The sequence below is a fragment of the Astyanax mexicanus genome, chromosome 1, assembly GCF_023375975.1.
Source record: "Astyanax mexicanus isolate ESR-SI-001 chromosome 1, AstMex3_surface, whole genome shotgun sequence".
Lineage (NCBI taxonomy): Eukaryota > Metazoa > Chordata > Actinopteri > Characiformes > Acestrorhamphidae > Astyanax > Astyanax mexicanus.
In genome coordinates this window covers 55,076,128-55,096,522 of record NC_064408.1, presented here as the reverse complement: position 1 = coordinate 55,096,522, position 20,395 = coordinate 55,076,128, and the positions used below count along the sequence as shown (strand labels likewise).

At 36.2% G+C, this 20,395-nt stretch overlaps 1 protein-coding gene across 6 annotated transcripts in view; it reads left to right on the top strand.

The window, feature by feature from the left end:
- The window catches only part of fig4a (FIG4 phosphoinositide 5-phosphatase a), a 66,868-nt gene that overhangs the window by 37,561 nt on the left and 8,912 nt on the right, over positions 1–20,395 (top strand). For 4 of the 6 annotated variants that reach the window (XM_049480236.1, XM_049480232.1, XM_049480240.1 and 1 more), the window contains 10 exons: positions 288–424; positions 1,326–1,442; positions 5,157–5,202; positions 6,740–6,888; positions 7,162–7,328; positions 10,634–10,772; positions 12,133–12,191; positions 13,854–14,001; positions 14,236–14,319; positions 18,140–18,335. In XM_049480236.1, the coding sequence (XP_049336193.1) occupies positions 288–424; positions 1,326–1,442; positions 5,157–5,202; positions 6,740–6,888; positions 7,162–7,328; positions 10,634–10,772; positions 12,133–12,191; positions 13,854–14,001; positions 14,236–14,319; positions 18,140–18,335 (1,242 nt within the window). Of the gene's footprint in view, positions 1–287; positions 425–1,325; positions 1,443–5,156; positions 5,203–6,739; positions 6,889–7,161; positions 7,329–10,633; positions 10,773–12,132; positions 12,192–13,853; positions 14,006–14,235; positions 14,320–18,139; positions 18,336–20,395 lie in introns of all 6 variants that reach the window. The other 2 variants (XM_049480250.1, XM_049480245.1) reach the window with 2 other exon arrangements.

The following is a 20,395-nucleotide window of genomic DNA, read 5'->3' as shown; positions in this document are numbered from 1 at the left end:
GTGAAAATAGTAGTTTCTTGCTATGATTTGCACAAAATACATTCAGAAAAGAACTTTTACATTGTTGCTGTAATTACTTAGTGAATCTAATCAGAATAAATTTGCACTACTCTTTCACTTGAATGTGGAAATGATTCTGTTCCTGTGAATTCCCATGCCTTTACCTTACTAAGAAATACTAATACTTTTTTGTCTGCAGTTAATATATATACCCTGTATTGTTTAATACATTAAGAGTTAGGTAGGTTTCTCTTATTTGATATTGATGATGTCTAATTGAATGTAAGCAGAAGCGAGAAAAGAGGAAGCACGAGAAGATCCTGAGTGAGGAGCTCTATCCAGCAGTCACCAACCTCAATCAGTTTCTGCCTCCCGAGCACTGCATTGAGTACATCGCCTGGGACATGGCTCGCTACACTAAGAGGTGTGTGTGTGTGTGTGTGTTTGTGTTTGTAAAATAAGTAGATCCCAAGCATTTAGATTTCATATATCTGTTTCTGATTTCATATATTTAGTATCTGTAAGTTTATGACTTTTCCCAGCCCGATGTGTCGGTAGGCATTAACAAGCTTTTGGTCAAATTCTGGATTTTTATTGCAGAATTAGTACAGATTGATTAAGTGAGTAAGTTTATCAAATGAGATGCTTTCCTGGTATGAACCCAAATTTTAAAAACAGACCATATATTTTTGAAAAGAAGGCATGGCAGTTCATGGTGGTTCTCCAGTTGTTTAAGATTTCCTCTCATCTGAGTTTGAAAGTATATCCTCTTTCAGACCAAAGGGGAAACAATTCCCAATAAGGATCATTTTTTTTTATGAATTTCTATGATATGATGACCAGTTTTTTACATACCGCTATACCGCTAGAGGCGCTGCGGAGCACTGTGTAGAACAGCACCGCTAAAGAAGCATACTAGTACGTTAGGCAGTTGCATAGCAAAACAAGCTAACATACTGGAGTAACTATTACTCAGCTCTGTGAAGTCAAACGCTCGTCTCAATCTGTCCTACATGAAGAGAAATGACAACTTTATCTGAGGACCTCCTGTTGCTGTTTCTTGCAATATGAGTGTTTTTATCTGAGCAAAATAGAAAAACAACAGCGAACAGCAATTATTTACTCAGAAAAGAGACAAATGGAAGTACACAATCCATCCACAGCTCAGAGAAAATTTACCCTACAGTATTCATGCACATTCATATACACATTTATAAGCACTCTATGGTTAGTATATTTATGATGGCTAATTCCAGATTATATTCTTTCTCTTGGTAACTTGGTTATGAAACATCAGTAATGTGCTGTCCTCCATATTTGTGCAGTAAACTCTGTAATGTTTTGGACCGCTTGGGGCTGATTGCTGAAAATGTTGTAAAGCGAACTGGATTCTACATCAACCGAGCAGACTTCCACTGTCATACCTTACGCCCAGACGAGAGGTGAGTATACACTTATACACCTGATGTTGCATTTCCATGTAAAGTAACAGAAATATGTTCCTGATGTTCCCAGCCTGGCTCTCCACTGCCCGCTGTGTTGTTCTCCGGCTCTGCAACCCTGCACTGATTACCATTAACACACTCAGTATCTGTTTCTGTATTAGCCATAGCTCTATAGTTTGTGCCCATCACATTCTTATATTCATAAATTAGTACCTGTTATATTAGCCATAGTTCACATTAATTCTCTGTACTGTTTTTGTTCTGTTATTTGTTTGTTGTTTGTTTGTACTGAGCGGGTCAACCCGAGTAGGATGGGTTCCTCGGACTGAGTCTTGGTTCCTTCCAAGGTTTCTTCCTCTTAAAGGGAGTTTTTCCTTGCCACTGTGTCACCATAAAATTGGCATCTCTGTGGTGCTGCTCATAAGAGGCGTGGACCTGTTTTTCCTGTAAAGCTACTTTATGACAACCTTTGTTGTAAAAAGCGCTATATAAATAAAATTGAATTGAATTGAATTGAATTGAAATAATACATATAGAGGGCGCCGGTTCGAACCCCCGCTCATGCAGCTTTGCCATCAAGGTGGGTGGGTAGATGGCGCTCTCTCCCCACATCGCTCCTACGGTGATGTCCACAGCACAGGGCGTCTGTGAGCTGATGTACCGGAACCGAGCCGCTGCGCTTTCCTCCAAGCGCGCTGGCTGCTCGGTAATGCTGCATTAGCAGCAGCTCGAAAAGAAGCGGTGGCTGACTTCACATGTATCAGAGGAAGCATGTGCTAGTCTTCACCCCCTGGTGTTGGGGCATTACTAGTGATGGGGGGAGTCCTAATGAGTGGGTTGGGTAATTGGACGTGTAAAATTGGGGAGAAAATGGGAAAAAAAAAAAAGTAATAAAAAAAAAGAAATAATACATATAGTAACTTGCAAATATTCATACCCCTTGAACCTTTTCATATTTTGTCACCTTACAACCATAAATTAAATGTATTTTGTTGAGATTTTAAGTGTGAAGTGGAAGAAAAATTATACGTGTTTAAAATTTTAATCAAATAAAAATAAAAAAAGTGTGACGTGCAAAAGAATTCATCCCCTCTATATCATTACCAAGTAGAGCCACGATTTGCTGAAGTTACAGCTTCAAGTCTTTTGGAGTTTATCTTTGTACATCTAGAGACTGAGATTTTTGCTCATTCTTCTTTGCAAAGCAGCTCAAGATTATCAGATTATCTAGGTTGGATGGAGAGCGTCTGTGAACTGCAATTTTTATGTGTGCCACATATAATCAGTGGGATTTAGGTCAGAACTTTGACTGGGCCATTCTAACACATGAATGTTATTTGATATAAACCATTCAGCTGTAGCTCTGGACGTATGTTTAGGGTCATTGTCTTGCTGGAGCAGGAGGTTTTCTTCCAGGATTGTCCTGTGTTTAGCTCCATTAATCTTTCATCAACTCTGACCTAGTTCTCCGTTCCTGCTGAAGAAAATCATCCCCACAGCATGATGCTGCCACCACCATGTTTCACAGTGGGAATAATGTGTTCAGGGTAATGAGCAGGTATTTTGTACTAAATTACACACAGCTGGACTCTTTACGTAATTAAGTGAAGGCAAATGATTTCACTGGATTTTATTTAGGGGTATTTTAGGGGGATTTTGTTTGATTAAAATCATTTTCATTCCACTTCATTCCTCTTCACAATTATGTGCTATATAATGTTGTTCTGTTACTTAAAATCTCAAAATACATTTGTGGTTGTAAGGTGGCGAAATGTGAAAAAGATTATTAACAGGTATAAATAGTTTTGCAAGCCACTGTATGTCTGACTGTGCTAGCAGAGGCCCCCAGGCCATTCTTGTGAATGTATAAAGTTCTCAATGGCAGCAAGGCCACAGGTCTCAAAGAACTTTAAAGGAGTTGAAAGAGAACGACACATGAAAGATTGCAGTTGGCTTTCAACTTTCATGACCCATCCCTTTTTGTTAATTTAGTACTTTATTTCATTTGGTTGGCTTTTTTTTTTTTTTTTTTTTACAATACTGCATATATATTACAAAATGTATATGTGTATATTATATGAAAAATCACAGGCAATTAAGACTATTTTATTCAGTATTTGCAGGAATAAAAAAGAGAAAATAGCAACTAAATACAGTACATGTCAAGTTTGGTTCTGTGTTTTTTTATTATTTTAAAGTGTTCTACATTGTAGATTAATACTACAGTCATACAAACTATAAATAAACATAGAATTGTTTACTAAACAAGAAAGTGTTTATTAAACAATACCACAATGTTTCATATTTTTTTATTTTTCAAAGTAGCACCTCTAGCTTAGATGACAGTTTTGCACATCTTGGCATTTTCTTAGTCAGTTTTATAAGGTAGAGTCACCTAAAATGGATTTAAGTTAACAGAATATATTAGATGTACACTACTATGCAAAAGTTTTAGGCACCTAAAACAGCAATATGAGTGTTTTTACCTGAAAAAACACCACATATTATTACAGATGCAAATAAACAATTATACAGTCAAACGTAACAAGAATTTCTCATTTTTAGGTAAGTAGGTTGTGTCCTGAGCCAAGATGTAGAACAAAGTGGATTTCCAGATTTCTCCTGGATACCTGGATGTGCATTTTCAGTTCCGTCAGCAGCTTACCTGATTTAACATCAGTAATATTTGATTTACCAAACCAGGTGTTGATATAATGAGAACTAGAAATAACTCTATTAAACTCAGATGAGGAGAGATTAGGAGATGTTGTTTTAAGGGAACAACTTTTTGTAAAATTGCGGTTTGTATATATTGTAATGCTAGTGTTTTACTAGGCTAATAAACACTTACTGACCAGATAAGAAACTTTACTTTACTGAAATTCCCACACGTGCCTAAAACATTTGCACAACACTGGATATGGCTGAATCATTTTTTTTTTCACCATTCAATTATAAGTTATCTGACCAGGGCAAGATGGGTCCACCTCATTTAACCTTGATAGTACATGTGATAGTACAAGGTACATGTGAGTGTCTTAGTTCCTCCCAAGGTGTGCTTCTTTTCCTCCGTTGCTCACTTGGGTCTTGTGGTGATCAATGTTTTGTGTGATTTTTCTGTCCTGCAACCACATTTCTGTGAAGCTGCTTTGTGACATCAGTTGTAAGTGCTATACAGATTTATTTGATTTGCAGAGTTAATTACTTGAATTTCTTGCCTCTTAATGTGTTTGAGAGCATCTGTTGTAAAGTTGTGAAGGGGTAGAGTTGGTATACAGTAAATAGCTCTATTTGAGTAATGTTCTAATACATATTATAGCAAGAACTACTCAACAAAAAATACTATAGGAAATGAAGGTCAATCAATCCCAAAAAAATTATTTGAACTCTGAAAGTATCCTCAACTGCAGTCACAAACACAATCAAAAACATTATAATGTAACTGGCCCTCATCAGGACCCTTCCAGGAAAGGAAGAGCAAGAGTTTCCTCTGTTGCACAGGATAAGTTCATCAGAGTTACAAACCTTAAAGCACCCCAGATTCCTTATGTATTCCTTTATAGTCTGATGCCTTCATTTATTAATTTGCATGTAGTGGAAAAAAACTTTTGACTGGCACTGTAAATCCAGAAATCTGTGAATGTTTTTTTTATGTGTACATTTGCATAGCATAATGCAAAAAAAAAAACGTACTTTACTTTCTGTGAGCAGATGGGGTGATTTAGGAGGACTGGTGACCGCTCATGGCAGGCTTCAGGTAAGTTTGTGAAACAGAGAACATGTTTCTTTGCATGTTCTGTAGCTTGAGTCTTGAGCTGATTTGACCTTTTTAATGCATATATAAATCCATTCCTCCATTTCAGTCCAGTGTAAAGCATTTGTGATTCTTCTCGCAGCACTTAAAGATTTTTTGGCTCCTAGAATATCAGGTAAAAAAAGTGTGTCTGGTATTTTTGTCCTATTCTTCCTGCAAACGCCTCTTGTAGTGTGCAGCAGTACAGGGATGTTGTTGACACTTTTTATATTTCAAAATTCTTCACACATACTTTACTGGGGACAGGCCTGTACTGTTGGCCGGTTAGACAAGATGACACCACTTCTTCACTTAAATTCCAGAGTAGCAAAAGCATGTCATTAGTTGTTTGATATAACCAGTTGAATAAACAAGTGGATTCAGTTATGCTTTTAATAGAGGTGCTACCTCTATTGCCTTATAAAAAGGCTCCAAATGTCAACTTTTGGATAGTGTACCTCTTGGTGAGAGATTACTGACTGCTGGATATTCTCTGTGATTTAATAGAAGACATCTGTGAGCTGTGCTGTGTACACCCTCCCCAGGCTTCGGATGGGTTGCTCTGCCAGCAGCAGTATCTTCTCTCTTCCTGCTGAAAACACTGTTTTATCATCCCTCATTCCTTTTCCTATTCCGGGACTTTAAGGTTTTATTTTCATCCTTGACCACAGTGTCAGCACATCGAGCTGTTTAAGGAGTACATTGGGCTGTCTTTTAGATACTTGTTGCGTCATCCATGTATCCTTTCAATACAGAAAGTCTTTCTCCTGATGATGTTTTCAGGCCTCTGGCCACCTGCCTTCCTCCAATGAGGATAACTTTAAATGCCTCTGCAAACAGAATTGGGGATATAGAGTGGCCCATAGCAATACCAACTTTCAACTGCTGCCACCCTGTTGCAAATCCATCCATTATGAAGCTCATGTGCAGGTTGCTGAAATACTCGACTATGATGGTGATGATGCAATACAGAATGCAGAAAACAAATCCAGTGCAGCTTGTGTGGTACAGAGCCATATGCATTCAACATGTCGAGCCACACCACCTGAAGGTCGCTCTTCTCCCTCTTTGCATGTTGTATCTGCTCTCAGATCATGAATGCATGTTCAATATATCCTGGAAAGCCTGTAAACCCAGCCTAAACCCAGCTTGTGTCAATATAGTTATTGCAATTTCCAAAATATGTTCTTTCTCCTCTATATGTAGTCATGTTTTCCAAAACTGAGGTTAAGTCATTAGATTTGATGGCTATGTGCTCATTTTTGTAGATTGCTTTTAGTTGTACATTTTTTGTTGGGGAAGTACAGAATCTGTACTAATCTGTATTGCAATATATATATTTTTTAGAGTGTTTAAGTTGAGAAGTATCACAAAAATAATAGAAAATATTTAAACTTTATTAAAGATCATCTTACTTGACATTTTGCAAATGCACATACTTGGAAATGTACAGAATTTGGCATTGGCATTAAATTTTTTGAAATGTGATTTTCTTTTTTAGACTGGAGTTTTAAGGACTAATTGTGTGGATTGCTTGGACCGCACCAACACTGCCCAGTTCATGGTGGGCAAATGTGCCCTGGCCTATCAGCTTTATGCACTGGGGTTGACTGACAAGCCAAAGCTACAGTTTGATACAGACTGTGTCAGGTATTACCTAACCTCTTATGCATAAAAAATATTTATCACAGTTGAAAATTAGGAAAGAATATTAGTTATCCTAACCTCCATGTTTTAGCGGTGTGAGGATATATGCATTCATTCGGAGGAGGGGTGGAGGGTGTTGATGTTGTTATTCTTGCCAGATTTAAAAAATGTCAGATTTTTGAATTGTATTGTAATTAAAGCGCTTAGAATGCAAAATGAATTGTCCGTAAGCATGTGATTGACTTTGTGACTTGAGTTGAACTGCACTGATTTCAGGTTATTTGAGGAGCTGTATGAGGACCATGGGGACACACTGTCTCTGCAGTACGGAGGATCTCAGCTGGTTCACAGAGTCAAAACATACCGCAAGATTGCTCCATGGACGCAACACTCTAAAGACATCATGCAAACACTTTCGCGTTACTACAGCAATGCCTTCTCAGGTACAACATAGTCACTCACATAGTTCATCTGATGTTTGCAACATTTGTGTTTAAAGGTTTAGTAAAACTTAAAAACAAAGCTCTATATAAGGTGGTGTTTTGATAGCATTAACATCATTACCAAATCATTATATAACATTAGGTAAGCGCCAGACTAAGAAAAATAATGCAATTTAGAAGCTATGCAGCATACAAATGAGAGTGTAAAACATGTGGGGATTGTTTTGGCTCCATCAAGTAAGCCCTGGAAAATGTATTAAAACACATTAAACTAAAGGAATGTTAAAGAGTAGCCAATTACTTACTTACTATAAAATTTTCCTTTACACTTTTATAATTATATGCATCTTAAATATTAAGTCGATATTCACACTGTAAGTTTGTGCCAGGTAGACAAATGAGTTTAAATGCCAGCACCTGTGTTCATGGCAATAAAAGGCTTTTGTCCAATACATCACTAGTGTACTTCAGCATAGTATGCTTAGGAGAAGTGGACCTTTCTGTGTCTATACTTAATACTGTACATGACCAGAGGAGAATAAAACCAATTTTGTTTCAGGGCCACGTAACACAACTGAGACTAAAATTGTGTGCCACTTTATAGGACTTACTTAATCACCACTGCATAATATTCTGTCTAACAAGACTGGCCTGCTTAAATAGGTCCTCTTGTTGTTATAGTATGCTCTTCTAGTTTCCAATGGCAACAACATCATTCTGTTGTCCATGGTTACTGAACTCTTTGACACTCCACTAAAATGCCATATTAAAACTAGCTCTGTCTTTAAGCACAGTCAAGAATCCCTGCTCTGCTGCTGTCTTTAGTGAAGAATCAATTAATGGAAGGAAAAATCTTGAGGTAAAATTTCATGTTATAGAAGAAAAGACTGCTGCAAACCATTTGTTTTAAACAATAATTAAACAATAATTAGTACCGCTAGGCAATCCCACATTCCCATGCCTCCCCCACACAAACAAACACACACACACACACACAACTGAATCATTGCTTTTGTGTAATGAGGTGATAATGATAACATAAAATGAGAGAAATGCAATCTCAGGGGCTGAAATGAGATGAGTGCAGTTATTGCATTCCCTTTAAGTCCTAACAAGTAACCTTTTATATTATCCCTGTGAGTAAATGTCGGATGCTTGAAGGCGGCTTGTGCGTAAGCAAATATTTGACGACAGGCTATCTGAAAGCGTGTGCAGGTGTTTGTGTTAAAGGCAGATAGTAAGAAAAAATTGGGAGATTTGCATCAGAAAATCTCTGCATGTGTTCACAAAGAGCAGAACTCCCTGTGCTGCATGATAAACTTATCGTAACTAACATACCATATTATGCATCATATTATTTCACATTTAGGGCCAAGTTAATGTTTAATTATTAAAACTGTTGTAATTATTATTGGTAATTAGAAGCATTATGTTGTATTAAATGGTCATAAAAAAACAACAAAGCTTGGAATAAATAAAAAAATACTCAGAAAGTTTAGAAAAAGTCATGGAAATATGTTTCCATTTACTGACTTAAAAAAATATTATTAGATATTTTTGTTTGGGTAGATACATCCCATTATTAAGCATTACCTTAGTGAGTAGCTACACTGGGCCTTACTTAATTAATGTTCCTGTCCTTCTATCCAACTGAAGTTACAGTTTGCACTATAACTGGATATAAATACGCACAGTACAGGGGCATCAGTAAATAATCACCACCTTCCTTACAGTAAAAGCATAAAGTTGTTAAACATAATTAAACAGATTTTTAGGAATGAAAATACAGCAGTCTTACCTCACCACACAAATTTTGCAAACCACTTTCTATCTATGTATGCATACACACACACACACATACACATACACATACACATACACATACACATATATACAGCAATCTTTATGCTGTTATTGTCTGAGGCTTTTTAAGTTTAGTAAGCTAATGCAGGCAGCCACTGTTTAAACAGTGAGTATCTTCCTGCTTTTAGCTATTTAAATTAGCTGTAAAGTACCTGTGTGAGGAATGTTTGATACAATTATGTAAAAATGTGCTCAAACTGTTTTATCTTCTTATCTGCTTAAGAGATGTTTAAAATGAATAACACAGAGAGATAAACACCAGGGGGCTGATTCACTAAACTTGCGCTGTGTGTGCAAAGATCTGCAAGATGTGACATTTTTCTGCCGTCTTTTGTTGCTGGTTTCATAAAGAAATCGCATCCCCAAAAATAAGTGCACAGTCACCTGGAGTCTTGCTCGCAATCAGCCACTCATCAACTCTTAACTTTACAGCGCACTACAAATACAAACAATTCATAACTTTCAAACTAAATGAATGCCATGGAATTTTAAAATGTTTAAATAATATACCTAAAAATAATGTAATGGAAGCAAAGTGTAAAGTTTGTATATTGGACTTAAATATATAGATACATTTATCAACAAAACAGATCCCCTGAAACTTTTCAGTGTGCTTTTATTTTAGTTTATGCATGTCTTATGAGAAGATTGTAGCTTTGCTTGAAAGACATGAAAACTGGCCATGAAGTCATGGTAAGTCATGAAAAACACATGAAAATTTGCTTGTTAAAAAGTTTGTGAATCCTGCAGAAAGCCCTGCACGTCTCTACAGGAACTAGACAAACTGATACATATATCACAAGGAGTGAATACAAACATTTATACATGCATGTGCAAAAACACTGCAATTTATTGAAAGAAAAACACAGTGACAAAGTGTACAAATGTTTATATAATGTTTATATAAGTAAAATGTTTATTTACTTTATTAAGAAAACATTTCCATAAACACCTCCCCAGTATTCATTGTACTGGGGAGGTTCTGGGGAAGGATGGCTAATTCAGCTTTGCTGCAAGTCAAGATGAATTATGTTAATTGTTTTTTTCAGCCCACATGAATGTTCCTTCTCTACCGTGTCCGCGTCCGCAGTAGTTATGAAGTTGCCATTAGCCAATTAGTTTCCTTGTACAAAGTTTAAAGTCTTAATCTGACATTGGAGGCAGAAATAAATGTACTTCTGTTAAAGATACTGTTTTTGAAGCAGCGTTTGCTTTCTTATAAAAAAATAAAATATTATGGACGTAAGGGGCATTGATCATTACCTGAGGAGCCTTCTGTTTAAGATGCTTCAAGCTTCAGAAGTTATCATAGCGATCTCCCCGTGTTAATAGTTAATTACTGGCAATGCAAGCTCTGCAGTTGGTGCAGCTGAATTTACTAGTAGGTAATAAAGTGTACATATAGTGTGTGGTTCTAATCCCCACCGTTCTCTTTCTCTCAGATGCAGACAGACAGGATGCCATTAACCTCTTTTTGCAAGTGTACCAGCCTGTTGAGTCTAAGCCGCACCTTTGGGAACTGCCTACCGACTTCTATCTCCACCACAGCAACACCATGGCCTTGCCTCAGGAGAGACGCAGGTATGGGTATATATGCTTGGATGGGGCCAGTGGAGAATTAGTGTGTTAATTATTAATTCCAGTTAAAAGTCTGCATGTAAATTTTAGGAGATATTTTGTTGTATTGTTGTATTTAGGTTATAGATAGCCATATATTGTGTGTATACACAACAAACAATGTTTTTTTGACCATGTATTACATATGTAATATAATTAAAGTCAGTTCATAATGATTTGTATAGCATTTTTTCTAAAGCAGCTTCAGAGAAATCGTAGTCCAAGGCTCAAGTAAGCAAGCCACTGCACAGAGCTAAAAAAAAAACAGAGAATGAGATGATGACAGTGGTCAATAATGTAAAGTAATAGAGAAATATGACTAATGTGAGGGTAGGTCATATAAAACTGGAGAAAAAATGCACTGGCAAACAGAAACAACCAACAAGCATACAGCATCCTCTTGCAGACTTAAACTCATTAGGATAGGTAATGTAATAATCTTTAAATTATTCTTAACTATTTGATATTTGTAGGCTATAAAAGCGGTTGCAGTTTCAGATCCTTATCAATACAGTTAAAATCACTGGGTCTTGCTGTTTTATATTAGGTCTAAATTAAGCCAATGTAGAAGAAATGAAAAGTTGTTTCTAATTTAAATCTGATTATAATGTAATTAGAATGTAAGAAAGTTAATGTTAAAATATTGATTATTTAATTTGGTGTTTGAGCCGTGGAAGGTACACCAAATTTCACTTTCTTAGTTTAAAACTATTGTTATTCTTTCTCCACACCTCTTATTTTATGTCCACCTTTTCAGCACTGTGTTCAACTTTATTTATACACTCCCTTGAAGTGTTTATCTCCCCTTCCTGTTAATTGATTTAGGGTTTCCCCCATTTTATTTGGGATTCTGTGATGCATATAGGAAAGGTTTTCTGACCTATATTCACTTTTCTGAACTGAACAGCACTCGGCTGCATGAACCAATTTGTTTGTTTTCAGAAGGTTGCATAATATTGTCTTCAGAATATGCTGTGCTCAGAGAGTCAGCCTGATAAAGGGCTGAATTGGTGGGTCAGCTTTTATCAAAGAATAAGTAATGGATAAAATCTAATCTATTTTTCTTGGTATAAAGCATGCTCTGGTAAACATGTGCTGAAAATGAATAGCGTGGATTCAGGGCAAATAGAACCTGTAGACCTTTTTTTGTTCAGATAAAAATGATCACCTAAGGAGAATGTTACGATGGTCTATATGGGTTAGTGGGCATAGGGCTACTTTCACAACTGTAAAATGCTTCTGTAGGGAAAACTTAATGTCACAGTAATATTATTGCTGTAAATTGGAGGAAATGTTCCATTGTGTCTTTGCTTCATCCACACAGTTACACATATTGGTGGTCAGAAGGTGTACTGTCTCACCTGCCTGTTCCATATGATGAAGGTAATTTGTCTTTCAGCATCTTATTTCTTTGGGGAAAATTCAATTATTACTTAATCTAGATTTGCTAGTTTTGTGTAGATGAATATTGTGTTAATGAAAATAATGAATAGATTTACAATGATTTGGACCTAATCAAATACATTTCCACTCAACAGAAGAGATGGAGGTAGTTGTTTAATCCTTATTTCAACTGTTACACACATGAGCATCATATGGGGTGGTATATATTTAACAGCTTGTTAAAACACCTAATTTTATCTACAAAAGTGACTGACTGATCACTCACTGTAATTTAAATCACGACAGGTAATCAAAAAATATCATCACAGTGGCCAAAACAAATCAGTGATCGTTTTTTATGTTGTCATTGAATTTGAAGAGAATTAAACATGGAGATAGATGAGAGCATTAGCTAGCCAGTTAACTGCAGTACTGTCCTGTGGGTAAATTCTGTCTTACTTTCTGCTTCTTTCTAAAGAATGTTTATCGTATCTGGGGAGGGATACAATATTACAAACTATTTATCATTAGCCAAGAATACTCCACTGTTACTCAAAGTAAATAAGTCAAATGAATTGTTTAGCGGTACATTCATTTAACATGGCCTAGCACCGCTACTGTCTATGCACTGACAACACTGAGACTTGGCAACCTGGGATTCAGTTTTATGTGTATTCTCCTGTCCATCAGGTGGAATGGATTCTTCTGTAAAACAATAGAAACAGCACGGGGTGTTATTAATATTTTATGTTAAATGTGGGGGGTCCAAACTAATATTTCAGATGTAAAGCAGGCAGACCCCTTTCAAATTGAATGGCGGAAATGCACATGTTAAGACAAGGAAACACTTGAAAAACTTTATCGCTTAAAATCCTTGAAAACCTCCCAACTTTTGGAATAAAAAATCTTGAGGCCATACTGTCTGCAATCAAACAAAATAAAAAATATGTAAGAAACACTTAACTTTTTCTTAAATTAGCATTTTTCACACTGTCCCATGCAGTATAAGGATTTTGTTGAAGGTTGTACTGTACTGTACTGTTCTCTACTGTACTGTACTGTCCTGTACTGTACTGTTCTCTACTGTACTGTCCTGTACTGTACTGTACTGTACTGTTCTCTACTGTACTGTACTGTACTGTACTGTTCTCTACTGTACTGTACTGTCCTGTACTGTACTGTTCTCTACTGTACTGTCCTGTACTGTACTGTACTGTTCTCTACTGTACTGTACTGTACTGTTCTCTACTGTACTGTACTGTCCTGTACTGTACTGTTCTCTACTGTACTGTCCTGTACTGTACTGTACTGTTCTCTACTGTACTGTACTGCCTGTACTGTACTGTACTGTCCTATACTGTACTGTTCTGTACTGTTCTCTACTGTACTGTTCTGTACTGTCCTGTACTGTTATCTACTGTACTGCACTGTACTGTTCTGTACTGTTCTCTACTGTACTGTACTGTCCTATACTGTTCTCTACTGTACTGTACTGTCCTGTACTGTTATCTACTGTACTGTTCTCTACTGTACTGTACTGTTCTCTACTGTACTGTACTGTCCTATACTGTTCTCTACTGTACTGTACTGTATGTGTGGAAAGCTGCTAAGTGCTGATTTGTCATGTTACACAGAACTCTGAATTGTCTTGTGGATTTTCAGTTCCTTGTGAGAAGAACAAACAAAAGGTGGCAGTGAAACGAGTAAACCAGTATGATGAAAGCACAGATATGTACACAGAGTTCTTCAAGCCATATGAACTCACTTCATTTGACGACACATTCTGTATTGCCATGACCAACTCTGCAAGGCAAGTTCCGTCCTCTATAGTGTTTCACCTTCCTCTTTATCTTTTTATTCTGGCTCCCTCTTCCTTTGTTTTTCCTGTTTTTGATAAAGAAGACAGCTGGTTTTGTAATTTTTTTTTATTTTACACATGCCTAAAAATGCATGTGTATTCTGTTGTTAGTTGTTAATATTTTTTATATATGTGACCGTTTCATTTTATTTGCAATACATGTTTTTTTTCTTACCTTTGTTTTAGGGAGTTCATGCCAAAGAGTGTTGGACTGGATCCCAGCCCTTTCACAGTGCGGAAACCAGAAGAGACTGGGAAGTCAGTGTTGGGGTGAGCTTGGACTAAAACTGCGTTTAACTTAAATTTAAAGTTGAAATATTTTTTATTGCCTTTTACATAACAAACACAAAAGGGACCAACATATAAATAATAATAACAACAAACTAGGATTTCAAATGAGTCTAATTAATAGGCAAAAAAAAACTCTAATAAAAAAATATATAGGCTGGGAGCTTTATGTGCTTTTTAGTTATCTAATTTATAGGCACATGAATATAGACACTTTTAAATTCAAACGAAACCTCAGGAATTTTGTCAACATTAAAGACGCAGATAATTAATTAAAGGTGACATTACACCATTTCATCCGCCTTCCATACTACAGCCTGCTCAGTTTGCTTCCATACTCCAGAGATCAGTTTGCTAGCATGCTCACTACCTTAATAGTCCATGTCTAGGGTCAATACTTCCAAAAAAAGTTCTTCTTTTTAGAGCAGAAGAGAATGCCTCTAAATAAATACTCATTATAGATTGTCATTTAGGAGGAGTTTTGTCAGTTGTCCATAGACTTAAGTGTACGAGAAGCCTGTAGGCAAACGGTCTTTCAGATCTAACAGGCAGATATTGTCTTTTATTGTACAGAAATCCTGTATATATGGACAGTCCTATGGACAATGATGAAATGATCCAATTGCTACATGACATTCATTGCAATATTTAGACAGTTTTGGATTTATCTTATTCCTAGATTCTGGTGTGACAAAGGTCTGGTTCACTATTTTGAACTGCCTTTACTAAACTCCATTATTAACTACAGCATGAGTGGAATGTCTGCATATCGCTCTCCAGTTTTCCGGATCAATATCTTCTTCCCATAAACTTTTAACTTTATCTTGATTGTTCACATTGGTATTGCATAACACTTTAGATTTATTGTTTTTGTCACAGGTGTTAATTGTTTTGTGGCACTGAACAGTGTCTCTATGAGAGAGATAGCAAAGCCTCCTGTAAACATTTTCTTTAACTTAGCTAAATAAAACTTTTCATATGTGAAAAGAAGAGATAAACTTATTTCTAAGCACTTGGAATGAGACACCAATAACCATTATACCCTCTAGTCTCCAGTCAATAAGCCTACAGTTGAGATCTGGGGGGTAATCAGGATTTTTATGCAGTGGAGTTTATTAGAAAAGGCAAGTACTGAACCCTTCCAGTTTCCTCACCTGTTTCCAGGTATAAATCATGTTTTTCAGTATAATATTATTTCTTATTAATTCTGCAGTAGTGGCACGGGATACATAAAGAGCATTACAAAGGGGAATTTTCTTTATCACTGCAGCTTCAGATCTAATCTAGGTCACTTTTTCCTTGATAGCAGCACTGGAATCATTTGAAAGATATACAAAAAATGTGGAGGATATTTAATTTATTAAAACGAGTACATCCAAACAAAGAAAAAAGGGAAGACTGACCGTCTCTCTAGATCAATTTTTTACAAACAGAATCAGAAAAGCAGGGTTAAGCTTGAACATAACTTTTAGCAGAGGAGAAATTCTTATACCTAAATATAAGCAAAACCTGATGGAGGGTATAAGTGATGTACAGGTCTGATGAGTTTTCGAGAACCATGGCTTCAGTTTTGGAAAAAATATATTTTATACCCAGAGAATGCATCGTATTCACTAAAAGGCTAAGAATCGACTGCCTCAGAGAGCTTAAAATAATTATTCAGCATACAGAGAAATCTTATGTTGGCAGTTCCTCTTAGTAATACATTGGATGGCCATATTCTGCCTTATGGCTGCACAATGTGCTCAATTTCCAGATTGGATATATCTTCTCTTTGACAATTTCCAAAAGACCTCAGGCATTATATATATGACATTTTTATGACTTACTATTGGAAATTTAAACATCTTTGTAGTAGTAAACATCAAAATTGTAGTATGACTGACACATCAGTCCAACTTGCTGTGCTCTAGATAGAGCCAACTTACTGTTTTTGATCTGTTCATGATCATTCAATACAAACATAAATACACCTAATAACTCATTTGCTGTGTCCATCTGTGATCCAAACGGCAGGATTTACCAAACATAAGACATAAACTTTCCGTCACCCAAGCTCTTTACAGGCATCATTAGGTTGGCACCTTGAATTTCAAGATGTTCTCTGTTAATTAGTCCTAAAATGTGATCTGACCTTTACACAAGTCAATCGTTTAATAAATCAATCAATCAGTCAATCAACAAGTGGTTTCTACAAATTTAATATAAAATGCCTCTCTTAATGACTACTGCCTCTTCATGAGCACCCTTTTGCTGTTATGAATGTGAACATGATGCATAGCAAGACTCTGGCAGCGTTTCTGAGGAACCTAAAAAATCTAAAATCATGCAGGAAAGGTTTAGAACAACACAGCATTTTAGTGCCATTGCTTGAGTCTGCTAACTCCTGCTACATTAGTAGGTGTATTGCTTGTGTCACTGTCACCAAATTCATTCCAACACATCCCAGCTTCAGAACAGCAAGTGGCACTCCATCTGTGGGCTGATTTACCAACTAAAGTGGACAGTGAAAGGCATAGGCTGCTCTGAGTGTCAGGTTTTTTGTAGTCTACATGTATTCTAGATTATCAAGAAAAATAAATAAGCCATGTAATGAACTATCATCAATATTATTTCAACTCATATACACTCTAGTCTAACCATTTTTAAAAAGATATGTTAGGTGTGAATATATTTAAAGTCTATACCATCAAAAATAAGTAAAAAAAAAATAAATAAAAAAAAAACAGGCGCTTGGTAAATTTTTGACCAAAACATGATCAGTTTTGAGCAGCCATATGGCTTCTGGAGTAAAAGAGCTCAGGGCATGTGGCTGTCTGATATAATTACTGTTATAAGACCTGAAAGAGGAACTTTAAAAAAAAAAAAAAAAAAAAAAATGAATTTAGAATTTGGCATTTTGGTAAATTAAAAATGAAACAGGGCAGAAAAGAAAATGATACCCACTAGTAGCAAGTACAGTAGTCAGTATTCCTTAATTTGGGCCTCTATGTATAAGAATAACTGTTTTTATTATCGATGGGTTTTACTAACTTTCCACAGTCTTGTTGTTTTTCAAAGTGTCTTTGTGCCGTTAAGAGTTATTGAGTACACTCATAACAGAGGTGGAGATATTTTAATGTGATGTCTGTTTTTTATTTGATCAGGTCTGTAAATGGCATTGGGTGGAGTCTCTTGTGATAATTGGATGGTGTGCTACTACACCTCCAGCTGATCTGCGCAAACATTCTGATAACACTATTCGAAAACTGTTGAATGAGTCACTAAAGACAAGACAAACATATTAACAATACTTGTTTGGGACACAAAAGGAATGTGACCTCCACCTTTAACCCATCCATGCAGTGAACACACAGTAACACTGTGAACACATGTGCCTGGTATAGTGAGCAGTAATCGCTGCTCTAGATTAAGGAACAAAATACATAGGAAAATGCAAGGAAATGCAGAGTATATAAAATAAACAAACATATAGCTTAAATATAGTTAATGTGTAACTCACCATTTTAAAATATATCATGCGTATATTCCGAATATATAATTCAAGTGTAGTGTTGTTTTAACTTGATGTTACGTGATGCTACATTTCTCATTCAATTTTGACTTGGATCTTTTAGAATTTTAGAATTTTGTTTGGTATCAACAATAATTACTTTTCATTTTTCATAGGCTGGTGAGATAATAATTAGATCTTCCAAAAATTGATTCAGGGGAGTTAGCACCATTAAAATATTTATATTTTAAAATATTTATATCTAATTGTTTTACATTTCATTCTACATCTGTTTCTTTTTCTCTACAGTAATAAGTCTAATAAGGAGGAGACGGTTCTGCAGCGTAAAACAGCAGCCAGCGCTCCTCCTCCACCCAGTGAAGAACAGATTTCCAGCAGCTCTGAGGATGACTCTGAGGAAGATCGTGAAGATGACGCCACTGCGTCTCAGCGCTCCACACCAATTAAACTCGCAGAGTCAGGTGATAATGTCCGCACACAGGAGGTAGGAGCTTCTTCTTATTAGCCAATTACTGCCCACTTATACAGCATGTGTCAGGCAGCATGAGTGAGCTGCTCTCTCAGCTTTCCCCTGAAAATAAATCTGCAGCCATTTATACAGATCATTTTACAATCGTTTCTTCTGATCTCAATATGCTGTGAGCAACGAGTCAGTCACTTTGTTCCTAAAAATGAACAGCACTTCCATATTTCCTGTTTTTTTTTATTATTGTATGACAGACATATACATATATACAGCCTTTTAACTGTCTTTTTTTTTTACAAACTTTTTAGTATCCTCTGACATTTATGAAACTTCAGTATACCTCAGTGTTAAATGGGGTATGTGCAATCCATGATCATTAGCTAAGGTGTTTAGGATATATTGGCCACAAACGCCTGATGAATTAAGAGGTAATGCTGTGTTAAGCCTCTTTACATGTAAGTAACGAACAAGTAATGAACTGACTGAATCTGAGTTTTCTTTCAAATTGGGTTGACTATTGCACTCCGTCCTGTCCCAGATTTCATGAAACTGGCCAAACCCTATTACTAGCATCACCATGTTTCACAGATGGGAAATGCATTTTTTCTGGAATGCAGCATTTTCCATTCTCCAAACAGAACTTAGAACAAAGCCATGCAAATCATTTGCTTTTTTGTGTTCTCCTGATAATATACTCATAACCATTGACCTAAAAAAAATGATACATGATTTGGAGTGATCTTTGATTGTTGACCACTCCTGAGGAGCGTAATAAAGATCTTGTCGTGTCTGTCTGTGGACGAGCTGGTTTTATGATCTTTTCATGTCTGATGGCAATTAACAACTCTTCTTTTGAGCTCCTCAGAATTTTGAGCCATAATAAAAAAAATTTCAAACTTTGTATTGTGTAGATAAGTCAGGTAGTGCATGTGCATTGCAACGTACCAGACGTCTTTGCATGGAGTGAAAAGTGAAGATGAATAAATTACTTACACACTTACACAGTCTACCTTAGACCAATATATTGTAAGAAACACTCAATCCATACACACCATCACCCTGTCTCTTTTTATTCTTTCTCTCTGGGGGCACACATCCCACACGTGTGACTCAAGGTTTTTGTCATGTTGCCATGCCAACAAGGCTACCTGGTTTTGTTTTCCTGTAGAGGCAGCAAGGGAGGCACAGAATGGAAGTAAAGAGGGAGATTTGTAATGGATGAAACATTCATATTGTGTTTGAAGCAAATCCTACAGCTAATTTTAATTTATATTAGCTTATCATGTGTCGTAATAAAGATGGTCTTTATTAGGGTTCAAGCACCGAAGGTGCGTAGAACCCTATTGTTTTTGCTAAAATGTTTCTTCTTCTTCTTATTATTATTATTCTTTTTCCTCAGAAAAAACAGTTGTGCAGCCAAAACTGTAAGTCCTAGAGAAATGAAACTTGGTAGGTAGATGTAGTATCAGTGCATCTTGGTGGACAACAAAAATGGCACCGATTGGTCAAATGGTGGCGCTATAAACAACGAAATTCCTTTTTCACAATTTTCTCAATAACTCAAAAACCATAAGACCTACATTCGAAATTGCTTTTTAATGGATTCCTTGGGTCAATTTGGACCATGCACTTCCGTCTATATAGATTTTTTGCTAATTTGCATAATGTGCAAAACATACTTTTGCAAACTAGTCCTAGGAATTTTGACCAATCCTGGCATGTTTGGTATCAAAATACTCAGGAGAGCATGCACTTCAATATCCATCAACAAAAAGTTGAAATTTGTAAACAATATGGCCGCCATATGCAAATTAGTCCTTCCGGATATGTGCCCCATTCACTTCAACAGTTAAATTTAGTACAGTGGCTCTGACAAATCTGTCAATACAACTATGTTTAAAAAGTGCTTTGTTCATTCATAATTGCTAATTGTTTGAAAATAGCTATATTGAAACTACTCTCTGGATATTTGGCCTATCTCCTCCATTTCAGTCTTGTTGCACAATGTAGAGTCTCTAGGTTAAGATTCATTAAAAACATTGTGAAAATTTCACATACAATAGAGTCCAGGCATCAAG